Source organism: Pseudopodoces humilis, chromosome 1 (assembly GCF_049639895.1).
Source record: "Pseudopodoces humilis isolate 2021_Gansu_Grassland_sample_001 chromosome 1, ASM4963989v1, whole genome shotgun sequence".
NCBI lineage: Eukaryota > Metazoa > Chordata > Aves > Passeriformes > Paridae > Pseudopodoces > Pseudopodoces humilis.
The window spans coordinates 31,232,899-31,248,006 of record NC_142200.1 but is presented as its reverse complement, the minus strand read 5'-3'; the positions used below and the strand labels follow the sequence as shown (position 1 = coordinate 31,248,006).

Here is a 15,108-nt window from a genome sequence, read left to right as displayed (position 1 = left end):
TCATTGATTGTTTCCCTGCCTTTCATCATCATGCACATCCCAAAAAGCCTGGGCAATGTGCAGTGAAAATGGGAGATATTTGATGGGAAGGGAGGACAGGCATTACAGTCAGCTTTCAAACTGGTCACCTACATCTATGCACTTTAATTTTATATGACTTGTTTTATTCATATTATGAAGCAGGTTATATGTATATTAGATAACACAGGTGACAACAGTACTTCATATGAATAAGCAACATGAAATCTATAAATATGTTTGCATTTACTGCTATAACAACAGCATGGTTTTGTCAGGATTCCATCCTGACCATCTGTAACATGATGCTAGCACAAGCAAACTGTTACAATATGAGATTTCCAACTTTCCTCATTCTTCTCTTTCTTATTGCTTATTAACTTGATCATGATGGAGAATTTAACAACAATCCCTCTATGAGTAAGTGATCCTTAGTACTGCTGCCTCACATGAATGCAATCTACCCTGGTTTTCTTCTTTCCGAGAATATAAGTGGCAAGAAAAAACAAGATGGAAACATGAAAAAATTATTACAACTCTCCATTCTCATCCATAAAGCTAAAATTCTGACAACTGCAAAATATCTCCCAGCATACCTCCAGATTGCTCTCCTCAAGGCTCTGCACAACCATTACTGACTTCTTTCAGGAATCAGTTTAACCCAGAAAAGAGCAGAGCCTTTACTTTTTTACATTACCTGGATTACTTGTGCTGCCATCAGCACTACACATTGCTCTTATAACACTCTTAGGTCTCCATTAAACCAATAAATAAAGTCACTTTTTATGTACAAGGGTTAAGGAAAAAACCCACTGAATTTGGTTTTGTTTATTTTTTAAGGGAGGAGGAATGGAATGAAAGGACTTGAGGAAAAGGGGACAGAGGGGAAAAAAGAATTGCCTTTTTTAACAACATCAAAAAAAGCATACAAGTGAAAATTATCTACTTAGATGCCAACCTGCTACATCAGCTAATCTACACTGGGACCCATTTTGGATTCAAACAGTGAAACAAGTATCTTCTAATGGTATATCTTTATTGTGCATTTATATGCAAGGAATTTTGCAATGCTCGCACTGGTAGAGATCTAAGGGCTATTTTCCCTCTTCTCCACCACAGTTTAGTTTGAGAGTTAAAATTCTTTCAGTTACAAAAACTAACTTGTGCATCTCCAAATATGTCCAGTCTGTTATATACAGAAGATAAAACCAGATGCTCTAGATATTTCATGCCCTTAAATCTCAACAAAGCTTTAAAAATTTGTTGTGATTTTGTTATGATACTGCCATTACAGTGCCACTACCGAAGTTGAGTACTTCACATTTTTTGGATACAGTAACATATTTGTTCATTGTGTTCAGAATAATATTAAGCAACTGTACACTTGTCTACCTATCCTAAAATGTCTACATCTGGAAGTATGCAATTAAGCCTGATTTTCTAAAGACAATGCACTTGTAAGCAATAGCTTAATAAATGTAGGGAAACAAAGCAACAGCATCCCATTTTAGCCACTCAAGTTTTTTGGTAAGGATTTCAATGTAACCACAAGTTTACACTACGTAGAGCTCTCCAAATCAACTATGTTGTAGGCTGATTTTTTTCAGGCTTTATCTCTGAAAAATACTGAGTAAAATTAGTTCAACTTATTTAAAATGCAAGAATGAAAACCTGTTTTCATATTAGAAGAAGAAAAAAAAAAATTTCTGTTTTGACTTGTTTTTTTTGTTAAAGCCGTTTGGCCAAATTGGCAGTGAAGAAAAAGTTGATTGTTTTATACCACAGAGAGTATATTCTACAGCAGAAATGTCCCAGCATTCTGGTGAAAATTAATTATCATTTGACTCAGTCAGAAGCTTTTTTTAAAATGGCTGTGTCTGCACAGTGTGTTCTCACTAGGAACATCATCCAGCTTCCAAGTACTCTGTTTAGAGTATTTCACACTTGTCTATGACTAAGACATACAGTGAAGAACATAGTGAAGGTGAGTGTGAACAGCACACATTGCTGCTACTCTCAAAGGAGAGTGAAACAAAAGAAGGTGGGGCCAAGTAACCAGTACAGTATTACTTTTTTTCCTGGTTAGGAATACAGAATATACAGAACAGGATATCTTCATATTTACATATACATAGATGTGTATATATACACTATATTCAGATTTATCACGTAGTCCTAGAAAAGCCCAACAGAATTTTCTGTTTGCTACCTAGTGCAGCCACAGTAAACATATAAGTAATTATCAAAACATATACATGCAGTAAGCCTGTATATGACAGAAGCTGTTTAGGATCCATAGCTTAATTACCTTACCAAATATCTTTTCAGAATACAAAAGGCAAAACTTTAACACCCTATTTTTTACAATACTCCTCATCAATGAATTCAAGACAGGAGAGGAGTGCTAAGTTAAAGATAGCTAACGTGGAAATACATACTTCCAATGCATAAGAATTTAAAATGCAATTCCTTCTTCATTAAAAAAACAAAACCTGACACACATTTTCTTAATCAGTCATCAAATGTGAAAAGGCCATTATTTTTCTGTAATGCTTTTCGTGCACATGCAATGGGAAGATAAACATTGACTACTACTTCATATATGAAAATTACTAACGTTTTTCCTTTCCTTCTGTTCCTTTGGGCTCTCGTGGATGCCCAAACTGGAATAAAAGCAAGAGGCACATTCATCTTGATTTGTAAGTAGAAATAGGCGATGGATCACATGTACACTTTTGCACACACACTATTCTATGGAAATATTTCTGTTCCTAATTACTCTCACAGGAGCAGAGGCTGCACTTACTACTAACTGTAGTACAGCTGTACAGCTGTAGCTAAACAAAGGCTAATCTGTGACAAGCACCTCCCTAAAACAGGCCGTGCACAAGCTTAAGCTTCCAGTCTTACTAAGTGATTAGCTGATACAGCTTAAAAATCTAGACAAGGGTAAAGGGTGGGCATCACAACAATTGGTTCTCTCACCTTTTCTGTCTGGTCTTGAAGAGGAGTAGAGGCTTTGTATCCCAGCTGTAGCAACATTGCTTCTGCTGCATTTCTTTTAGCTATTTTCTTGTTTGGACCTGTTCCAGTAGTAATGTCATTGCCTACTTTTACCTTTAAAAGAAAATATTGATCATAATCATGATAAATGCAAGACTCCTTAATGTCACTGTATAACACTCTTGCTGTTCTACCAACAGTTGTCAGCTCTTTTGATGAAGACACAATCTTGAAAAAGCTACAGTACGGCAAAAGGGGACTACAGTGTTCACTTAGAAGGACTGTTTAGATTTTTCAGAAGACCACCAAACTCATACCCAAGAGCTACATTTTTCTGCATCTCAATGCATACACAATTGTCTCTCTCTTCCATCAGCCTCTGTGTCACCCCCATTCTCCTTCATGAACCTCTCCCCAACTCTGTTAACATGGGAGCTGACCCAAGGTCTGTACTTCCTCTTTCTTGTAGGAAGGCGTGGTGCCTGCAGCAGCTCCCCAGCATCACCAGGAAAGTATACAGAATACAGTATATAAAACAATGGAGAGACAAACAGACTGGAGTTTTAACAAGAGCGGTTTCTAAAGAAGGGTGAAAATTGTATTTGCATTCCTGCCACTTTGTTGTACTGCAAGAAACACAGGGGCTGGAACTGCTTACACCTGACCAGCTTTGATCCACAGTCCTTGGAAAAAAGGCTCCTCAATGGACCTGTGGTCTGCACAGTACAAAGGGTTTCTGACAAACATGATGCCTTTCATAACTGCAGGAGAAATTAAAACCCCAAAATAAGGACAAACTGTAGGCAATGGATGTTCACAAAATGTGTGGCTCCAACTTAATCCTTGGCTTTAAACTTTAAACTTCAAACTTTTCTTTAAACTTTTGGAGCCGTATGTGTTGGGTTTGTGACATGAGCACTCTCACTGCTATTCATTTAGACACTATTCATAGCTCTTTGATGGGTGTATTTGGCTCGGTCCATTAAGCCCTTCTATTTGCCAAATTGTGTCTTAAAACAGTGCACAGCTTCAAAACCATGTCAAAAAAAGGAAATCAACATCACATAAATATGATAAAATCATCAAGGTGACCTGAATAACAAAAAAAACCCCAGAGGTCAAAGACCTGAAAAAGTTTGGAAGGAGCTTTTAAAAAAATGTAAAAAAAGGCATACAAATGCTAAATAAAGAATAAATTATATTTAGTAGTTTATGTCATTCAATAATTCTTCACTTTCCTCAAGTTACCATATATGTATTTTTCTAAAAGTTTAAATTCTTCTTTACTCAAATATTTCTTAATTCTAAATATTAAGAAGAGGATGTAAATAAATAATAATCATGAATATCCTTTCAAAGTACATATATATACATGATACATTATATATATATATAGCTAAAAAATTTGTCAGCCTAAGCCAAAAATATTAATAATCTTGAAATATAAACCTTATCTTCTATGCAGTTCACAATAACAATTAGAAAATAGCCAATCTGCTACAAGTTTGTATGCAATAAAATTGAGCGATTTTAATGGGACAAGACAAAAAGATAATTTATAACATAGCTCACAATAAATCAATATGCTGCTATTTCTCAGACCTGTAAAACTGGTTTAGCTATTATTATAACCTCTATCAAGGATTAAAGGCCTCACTACAAAGAGAAAGAGCTTTCTGAAATTAACTTTGGGAACAGAACACCAACTAATGTCATCAGAGGTTTTCTTCTGTTTATCTAGTAGCCAGGACAAGTAATTGGATCCATTTCATCACATCTAAACTTGCTCTTTGTGTGACAGATAAAAATGAACATATTATCTCTGGATATTTTACTTCCACATTCAATTAAATTAAATGAAAACATGGTTTAAGTAGTTTATACAAAGGCTTTTTATTCTGATAAGGTTTTCTGCATGACATAATGAATCCACTGAGACTTCCTGAAGGTGGGATAAATAGCAGAATAATTTTAGTGTGAAAATATTACAGAAGGGTGAAAATGGAGTTTTAAAGTATTTAAAGTATTTGTAACAAAGCAACTGCTCTATGGAGTTTAACTCTTTCACAAACCTTCTTAGATACAGGAATCTTCTACATATTTACTGCTTTTAAGATTCTTTGTTATACAAACCAAAGACTGCCATTACTGACACTCCTCCAACAGAAAACTAAACTTCCAGCCCATCTTCCTAATACTGGGCTGTGTTACACTGTTCTTCTGAGGCCTCACACAACAACTACCAACTATAAACCGTCCCATGGGGGTCTAAGCCTGGGAAATGAGATCTTCTGTGATAGGAGCACTCTTTTTCAAATACTTTCAGGTCTCATAAAATTTTAGAAATCCAAGTTTATATTAAACAAATGATTCTGCAACAAAAGGAACAAAATACTTTCTTTTCCTTCCGAGAGAAAAATAAAAAATCATGAAGAAAGACCAAGAGGTCCAAGAAAATTAAGATTACTAGCTTATCTTCATAGACATGAAGGAGGAACTAAGATGATTTAAGTGAAAACATAACTAATTTTCTGGAGAATGAGGTGCTGGAACATCATAAATTATGCTTGTGATCAGAAGTGACATTTTGGTGTGGTTTGTAGACAACAAGTCAAAACATGCTGAGGTATGCTGTGCTGACTTGTTCCGGCATAAAATTACCCTTGAGTGAAAACACAAGAATACAGAATCCTTTCCTGTTTCTAATCTTTCTCAACCTGCTGGTGTGCTATCTAACAAAATATCACAGTTATACCAAATCCTTGTACATGTTCTTAATTTAAATTTGAAAGGAATTTTAATGATTTACTGTTTCAGTATTAGGTCCAGTCAGAGCACAGTCTAAAATGCGTTGTTGGCTTTTTTGGTTGTATTTTAGATAGAAACAAAGTCACAAAGAAATTGGAAATCTGCAAAAATTTACAACACTATTTTTTAAAGCCAAAATGCCTGGTAATATGGAGATATGAATACCCATATTTCAGAACACTGGGTATTGGGATCCTTGAATTAACACCTGCCCGATTTTATTTTTTTTTTCCAAAAAGACAAGTAAAATAAATAAATCATGAACCATCAGGGATAAAGACAATAACAATCAAGTGAAATAAAAATAAGAGTATAAAATAATGCAAATCACATGAAAAGCATCAAGAGGGCACATAATTCAATTGCCATTTGTTTCACTAAGAGAAAGAAGAAAGTTTAGATAGGCTTTCTGATACTGTATTTCATACTATTCCTGTATATCTGATGGCAAGGCAAAAAGCTAAACAGAAGGAGACCCACTTCATATTTTGCTTGAGTTTGAACAAAACACAGCAAGGCCATTATCTCTAACATGACAGCAAATGATACCTGCATAACAAATTCTCGACGGCGAGGCATTCCTCTCTCTGAAAGAAGAACATACTCTGGCTCCTTCTCCTTTTTGGCCTGTTGGATCTGAGCCAAACGGCTGATGGGATTCATTCCTTGACCATATTCTGGTCCAGTCTAAAGCAGGTTAAAAAGAAAGAACCATTATTTCAGTATATATCCTTATAACTACTACAATGCCTCAATAAAACATTTACAAGGATTCTCTCTTTTGTAATATTCCCTTTGAGAGAATAAGAAGTAACTTACTTTCCATTTTCTGATCGTGAGACAAAAGATAAGAATCCTCAGGCTCAAAGCTGTGGAAAGAAATTGTCTGCCATTGTTGTGGGTAGTGTGCGTACCTTGCATCTGCAAGCTATGAAAACTCTCTCCTGTATAGGGAGGTCCTCATAAGGATGGATGAAAATTAGCAGATCCATTAGTCAGTTATATCTTATTGCCCTGTTTCTTGGACCCTTCCCCCTAACCCTTTAAAATAGGTTGTCACAATGCTGGAACATGCAGTACACTGAGACGAGGTGGGATTTACACAGGGACAAAAACCTTTTGCCATACGTAAGGAAGCTTTCTCTTTCAGCCGCCTTGCTTTTCCTCTTATCACTCCAGACCTTCAATCCTACAGCACAACTTGCAACTAAAGGTAAAGAGAGTTTACTCTGTGTGTCGTATGAATTTACCCTCAAAATACTCCTGTGAAGTGAATGGCTAGAATTGTTGTGTATGGTGAACCACCCATAAAGTACTTCAAATGATTAACAGGCAATAATACTCACAATAACACATCAAAAAGTGTGGTTGGTGGGGGAATTGATCTTATGCTGGGGAAACAAAAGGACTGACAAAGTGGTCTGTCCAAGATTACACAGACAGGGAAAAACTACAGCCCTTGAGAAGTCTCTAGCTCTGAAATTATTTTAATGAATTATTGCTCACATGGCAAACGGTCTTTCAAAGCACATAGCCATGAAAATATTTGTAGATTTTAAGAAGAAATTAAAACACACAAGAATTTATCTGAAGTCATACTTAACTGACTTATATAGGATAACATAAAGAATGCACTTGCAAATGTAAATGGCATTTAAATGTAGAATTGTTTTTATGTTATGAAGCTATTTCCCTTTTATGAAACCATTTGCAGGCTAAGAGAAGATGAGCACTCATGCTTGCTTGAGTTGCTCAAATAACAACCAAGTGTTCAGGAACCTGAAGAAATGATCAGCAACTGAAGGCAAAGACCAGAGAGGGATATTATATTTAGAAAGCTGTGCAGAAAATCCTACATAGTGTAACTGCTGAAGTAGTTAGAGAAGATGTAGGTGAAAGAGCTAAGACAATGTCATACACAAGGGCAGCTGTGTGGGCAAGAAGCCAGGCAGAGACAAAATGCAGAGCAGGCTAAATAAAGAGCAGGCCATAAGATACAGCCTCATAAATATATATATACAAATAAAAAGAAGTTACTGTTGCCACTTTTTTTGATGCTCAAAACACAGGCAAGTTAAATTGAAAGAAATAGGCACATTGAAAGCATTTCAGAAGTTTGGATGTTCAAAAAATAAAAACCATCTACATATCCAGCTTATTCTGACAAATAATGTTTCTTTCTGACAAGGCCAACTGTGTATAATTAAATTTAAGTTCGTAATGGCAAATGGTATATGGTAATATAAGACATTTTTTCATTATTATACCATTAGCGTCTTTCTTGAGAAAAACTTTCCAAGATGTTTGGTGAAAGCCAAAGCCAAAAGCCTTTTCCAATCTTCCAGCTTTAAAGCTTCATTAATGCTGGTGGTTTTCCATTAAATTATCTTCCTGCCCATTTTTTCATGTAAGTTGCTGAGAATTAGATCCCCAGGATTTTAGTAGGAGACAGGTATCTAATTAATCTAGGTTTTCCTGAAAAGTCATTTATTCCGTATTGAAGGCAAATGAAAAGAGGAAGGTGACAAATAAGCCTTTTGTACATTTTCCAAATCTAGTTTTGCACTCTCCAATGTATTTGCTTATTTTAAAGTGGTTCTCTGGTGGCTGCTCTTCCAGAACTCTGTACTTTGTATCCTGAGTATACAGATACCTAATGATGAAACTTTCAGTGAAGTACTGAAGCACTAAAGTAGCACCCCATTACTTTACTGTTTCATGTATCGCTCTCCTTCCTCAAACTGGGGAGGGGAGAGAGCCCAGGGAGAGAACCACTAGATATGCTAAAAGGAATTCTCTGAGATGATGCTAAAATTTCACATGGCTGGACAGAGCTGCTTGGAGGGCTTGATCCTCCACTAGCCTTGAACCAAACCCTCAATGATGTGAGCTATTTACAAGCCATTCTGTTTGAGAATCCCAAAGAATTCTCAGGATTTAAAAAAAGCCCAGGCATATTAGCACAGGCAAACTAGTAACAATATTGACAGTAACAAGCAACTGTAACAATATTGACAGAAAATGACAAATAAGCCTTTATTGGTTTTGAATCTACTGTTCATTTCTGAGCAAACATTCTTAATTGTGTCAAAAGTGGACACATACCTTCAATATTGTTTTTGGACGCTTTTTAAAGTAAAGTTTTGGCTTTTCAATCACAGGAAGAGGAGGAAGTTTCTTAAGTTCTTGCAGGACAGCCATTGCAGCACGTTTCTTTGAGAGTTTCTTACTGTTGCCTTCTCCCTCTGCAGTGAACTCTCCCACTGTAACTCGTGTAACAAAGCTCTTCATGTGAGGAGGTCCACTTTCTTTAATCACCTTTTAAGAGAAAGTAACACTGAGTCAAAGCACCCTACAAGACGGTAACTTTACGTTTGTTATCTCTGCAATGAACTTATTACTAGTCCAGTTTTCCTGCTAACTGAAGGCATTAGATGGGTTTTCATAGAAACTGGACAAGTATTAATAACAGTACGAGGTTTGAGGACAGAAAATTAAGACTAGTTAGATAAAGCAAATCTAACAACCATACTCAGCATTTCACAGACAATAAGAGTAGACCTACATTTTTAAAGATTTATAGAATAACACAATATACAACTATGCATATTTAAACCAAGGCCGATGGGTTTTTGTTTTGCAAGGTGCTTCACATACTAAAGCAATTAAATCCATGAAGGTCTACCAGGCTTTGAGTATTTCTTTATACAAAACATATTCAAAACTGTATTAATTTGTCATTACCTCAACCTGTTTGTAATATTTTTTCTATTATCATTAAGCCATTGGATGTTCATAGTCCCAAACTTCAGTCTCAATAGGTGCAGGCAGGATGCCTGCTCTCAACTCTTGGCTTGCCAGAGTACACAGAGCAATATCCCATACATTTGAAAGGCTGGCACATTCTTGCCTCCATGACTCTCAGCTGTCCCTCCCAACTGTACTGAAAAGAGTTACCAGAAGAGCCACCATAACTCACACAAAGCAAATATTTTCTGAAAAAAAATAATTTATTCATTTCCTTCCAAAACACATTTAGCACAACAATAAAAAAAACCATAACATTTGAACTCCTTCACTACAACAAGTTATAGTAATATGGAAAGGAATTAAGTTCTGAATGCTGTACTTTCCTTTAGCTGTTTTTCTGTCTTCATTTTTACACACACACGCACACACACACACACATGCACACAATCTCCTTTTAGAAGGCTGATGCTTGGATGTATTCCCCCACAAATCACAGCACTGCAAGTGCTAGGATAGCCATCTCTTCATGTATACACACACCATTAACTGGTCTGGACAATGTCTATCAGGAATTAAGAGACCTCATTTGGGAAAAGGTTCAGTTATTTTGTTTGATGGGCGGAAGTAGCTACGTAATTTAATCTTTGTTGTATGTAATATGTATAAGGAGACATTAGAGTATCTGACAGGCATCTCTTTATTATATCTTCAAAATCAATACAAATATAAATTTTTTTTCCATTTGATGGAATTATATCAAACCATGTGTTGAAGAAGAGTAATGTCTCTTTAGGTTGAGGAGGGAGGGGAAAGGGAACTGAGGTAAGGTACCAGGGCCTTCTTGGTGTAATAACTATAGTTTTAATATGCTCAAACCTTCAATCTTAACATTATTACAACATGTTTTGTATTAAAGTTCTTTTTATCAAGGTCATGTCCCTTGCATTATTTAGTTTTGCTGTTGCACTGTAATGAGGTCTCCTTAGGCTTGTATTTCTTTTTAAGTTCTCTTTTGTGGCAACTTCACCCAGCAAATACAATTACCACAGCATAGATCAATAAAAAGACACAAAATTAAAATTAAAAGACAACTTTGCCCCATTTTCCCAGAATAAGATGACATCTATGCCAGAATGGGATTTTTCTGTAGTCCAGGAGTGTTCCCATTCTAAAATTTCAGGTATTAATTTCAGAAGTGTTTTAAACACTGCCTCACTTGAAAGTTGCCCACTAATGCTTGGCCATGAGAAGGCAGCAGTGCTTTCAATGCACTGAGCCACGCTGAGCCCCAGGATGCTGCATTCCTGCAGCAGAGCTGGGATGAGCCCAGTGCCAGGATCTCCTGCTCTCAGACTCAGTTGGGCACTGTGTCTGTGCTGAGCACCTTCATCACACTGCAGCGTTTCCTCCTCTGTTTTACAGTATCTCAAACCTGTACTTTGTTACCCAAGTATTACAACATGCTGGCCGTAAAACATTGCTGAATTAACCTTACGAAGGTCCTTAATCTTTCTGTGGCTCTACTAATACTATTATATAGGCATTTGTCTTTACATGCAGTGTAACATACTAATAAAATATACAAGAATGTCTACACTGACCAGATGAAAAAGGAAAAAATAATTTGGTTAAGAAATATAATTGCTGAGTTCCTAAAATATTAGTTTATATAAGTTTCCTCATATTTATAAAATGCACACAAATATATATATATGAGAAAAATAATGTTAATACCAAACCAGATCATATTTTCATATTCACAAAAACATATTTTTTAATATAAAATTAATGCATTCTGATGTGGTTTTCAGCTTTTAAGTTTTAAGTATTTTAAGTGACACTTAAGTAAGGTAAATAACTCACTGGAAAACATTAAAAACTGTATGTTTGTTAGCATGTAAATGGAAAAAAGTCTGTGTTGTCAATGGAATGAACCCCATAGGATTCAGATGGGATCTGGATCAAGCTAAACATCCAAATTTGGTAATTAAGCAAAAAAATATTTACCTAACAACATTTTTGGTTAACCCCAGATTTCAGATCTTTTTACTCCATATGATTTCAAACAGTTGTGCTATGAGCCTTGGGACAGAAAACACTATGAAGAAATTCAAGCTTTGCTATCTAAGAACACTATACACATTAGGACATTAAACTATTTCCTCAGTTGAAAGATACGACCTGTGGACCTAATCATGGCTAATTTAAAGCTGAGAATTTGATTAAGGGTGACAGTTCAATACACTTTTCTTTTTCTGTTCCATGGATTTAAAGAATAATTACAGCAAGGGAAAACACATGGGGCCAAAACACATCTAAGGTCAAGTTACATCAAGAATGAATTTGGCTCAACTTAATGAATCATGCTGACAAATGAAAAACAGAAGTATGATTGCAGTGAAAGAGTAACACTGCCTTAATTATTAATGAGATGCCAGGCAGAAAATTCAAAAGATTAGGACAAGATTAAAAGGACATTAAAAAAAACCCTGAAACTAGAGGAGACAAAAATCAGATCAAAACCCATGTCATTTACATCTATGAATACACAATTATTTATAGGATTTTAAAATATCTATATATTTCCAGGAACTTGTGGAGGCAAATACACCAGATTCTCCCAGTTACAAAAATAAAACAATTTAAAAAAAATTAAAAGTAAGAGTCTGAATGTCACAGTGTAAAACTGCAGTGAGAAGGGTGACCATTTTGCATAACCCAACTGAAAGTTACTCAGTAGCCAGTCATGCAAAGCCTCAATCCCCAGGACAGCAGAAGCCAGATAGGTGTGAAACTTCTTGCTGAGAACTACTCTCCCACAGTCTGCAAAACCAGTCCCTGGTTCAAAATGCAGGATCTTTGCTTTACTATGATAAGACTGGGACATAAGAACACTTTCCAACAGACCACTGGACAGGGATGGAGGGACAGAAAATTTTCCTGTTCAGGCACTCTATGCCTTCACTCCTGATACTGACAATGAAAAAAATGTTATTATATTTGCTGTTCTAAAGAAATAACACTGCAATCCAAAGAAAAACATTGAAAATAAAATGGCAATCTGAAACACCCCAATGTGTTCTAATATCTGAAGTTGTTGACCTCAGTTATCTCTTCTAGACTCATCTATTCCTTGCTGAAAAATAAGGAATAAAAAACATATATATTGGAAAAAAAAAAGAAAAAAGCAAGATTTTAGCCTACTGCAAGGCAGTAATAAGAAGTGGAATGACCATTCTACAGCTACTCTGACAATTCCTACAGCAATCACTTTTGTAGTCATCCTTGAAAACTGTTCACTGGAAACCCCACAAATGCCTTAGAGCAGTTGCATTTTGACTTAAAAGTTGAGGAATTAAAGTTAACTAAGAATGAACAGTGACAAATACGGAGTAAAGCTTGTTCTTTGTTACAATTGAATGTTTTTATGTAACAACTTAACAGATACAAAGGTTTTAAAACTCATCCTAAAGTTCCTAGACAATTAAAACTACCAACACTACATGAAACAGGACTGTTCACTCCTTGTGCAGTTCTGAAGACATGCTTACATAGAACTTTATATATATTTATGATCATTACTTTGTTGCATAACCCAGCACTGTTGGAACACTGGCTAAAGCTTTGTCAGATGAAGAAAAGGCAGATCATTTTATAGCTACCACACACAAAATAAAAGCTAGAAAAAGCTTTGATGCCTGCCTGGAATAACACAAGACCATTAGTAAATAAAATCCTATTAGAAACATCAGATCCTGGGGATTATCCATAATTGCTTAGCAGTTGTATCGAAAAGTAAGCCAGAACCAAGTTCAATCCAAACTCTATTTGAGAATGTCACCTATACTTAGATTTAAAAGCAAGAAATAACACAAAACCTGTCAGGAGAGCAAGAAACTGTCTTTTTTCAATGTTACTAACATTCTTTGGCAAGTGACACATTAGATTTTTCCTTACAAAGTATCTCTGCCTTCACTCTCTCCATACCAAATGCTCTCTCTTAAATAAGCTCAAACAAGAGTGAAGAAGACATTCAAAGCACTACCCCTCTTTTCTTTACAACTTCCAAGCTCCTCTGTGACCAGTGACCATATATCTCCTTACTTTTTAGTGCATTGATTGGTACAGAACTATTCCAAATATTTTTAAATGTTTAAGGTAGAAAACAATGTTTGAAAACTGAGACATTAATGATGAGCTTCCTTTTTGAAACACAAACATATTTCCATTATGTCTGCTCTTAGCTAAGAGTGATTGGCATGTAGTGGCAAACTGATACACCAACAGCTCCAGACACCCCAGTTTTATCCTCTAGATTTTACACTCTCTTAATGTTCTAATTAGTCCATATCATATAGACCACATATATGAAGCATATATGCCTTTGCTATACTGAGGAATTCCTTAGTCATGAACAATATTCTTTGTCTTTCTTACCTACCTTCCGAGGGATTTCTCAGATTTCTAAGAAGGTCCAAATGGCTTATTTGATGTTGGTCAATTCAGGGACATGGGGTAAACATGTCAGTAAACTGCACACAGCACACTGTAAGGCATGCTACAGCTTAGGGGTTTTGATTCTGTTCACATGCAAATACATGCCTATACTTTAAAAGGAAAAAACACTGGAGAAAATAACCATCACCAGTATAAGCACTATCCATGTCTTTCATGCAGGCACAGTTTAAATGTAAAACAAAATGCAGAAAAATAAAATAATAAAAGGCCACTTACATTAGCATTTTCAGAAAAGAAAAGAAAAGAAAAGAAAAAAGAAAAGAAAAGAAAAGAAAAGAAAAGAAAAGAAAAGAAAAGAAAAGAAAAGAAAAGAAAAGAGAAAAGAAAAGAAAAGAAAAGAAAAGAAAAGAAAAGAGAAAAGAAAAGAAAAGAAAAGAAAAGAAAAGAAAAGAAAAGAAAAGAAAAGAAAAGAAAAGAAAAGAAAAGAAAAGAACGCAGCTTGAAAATCTAGTGCTTCCTACCACAACAATGTTAGATTTTTATAAAAAACTTTGTAAGAACTTTCTCATCGGAAAAAAATTCCTGTTAGTATCACTCATTCTCCCATAGTTACTTCATTGATAGCACTGGAGCTATTCCAAATGCTCTTTATTACTTCAGGTAAACAAAGTTGTCAGAGGTGGGTTCATAGATAAAATCATATGAAACAAACAAAAAAACTAGTGAAAGCTGAAGTAGAAATAGATAAGTGAAACAGAATCAGAGTGGAAGATACTCATGACTTTTTGAAAAGAGCACACTGAAGGTGAAATGTTTCAACTGGAACTTTTCTATCTTATGAATGCCAACAGTTAAAGAAAAGACTTTGGTTAATTCTTTTTAAGATTATTTCCAATCAGATTGAGTGTGGCTACAGATTCTAATCCCACAGTTCTGTACAGAAGATGGTTTAACTGTCTTTCTGCCATCCAAGTGTTTGCAACCAAATATTAGATCTCTCAAACTTCTGAAAGAGCATCTATTTTACCAGTAAAAAGTAATTGTCTTAGACTCTGAAACACTGACAATTTT

At 35.4% G+C, this 15,108-nt stretch overlaps 1 protein-coding gene across 4 annotated transcripts in view; it reads right to left on the bottom strand.

Moving 5' to 3' along the window:
• Positions 1-15,108, bottom strand: part of STAU2 (staufen double-stranded RNA binding protein 2) — a 171,510-nt gene that overhangs the window by 100,237 nt on the left and 56,165 nt on the right. For all 4 annotated transcript variants that reach the window (XM_014255101.2, XM_005517089.2, XM_014255111.2 and 1 more), the window contains exons 8-10: positions 8,935-9,147; positions 6,379-6,516; positions 3,004-3,135 (exon numbers count right to left, since the gene is read on the bottom strand). In XM_014255101.2, the coding sequence (XP_014110576.1) occupies positions 3,004-3,135; positions 6,379-6,516; positions 8,935-9,147 (483 nt within the window). The remainder of the gene's footprint in view (positions 1-3,003; positions 3,136-6,378; positions 6,517-8,934; positions 9,148-15,108) is intronic.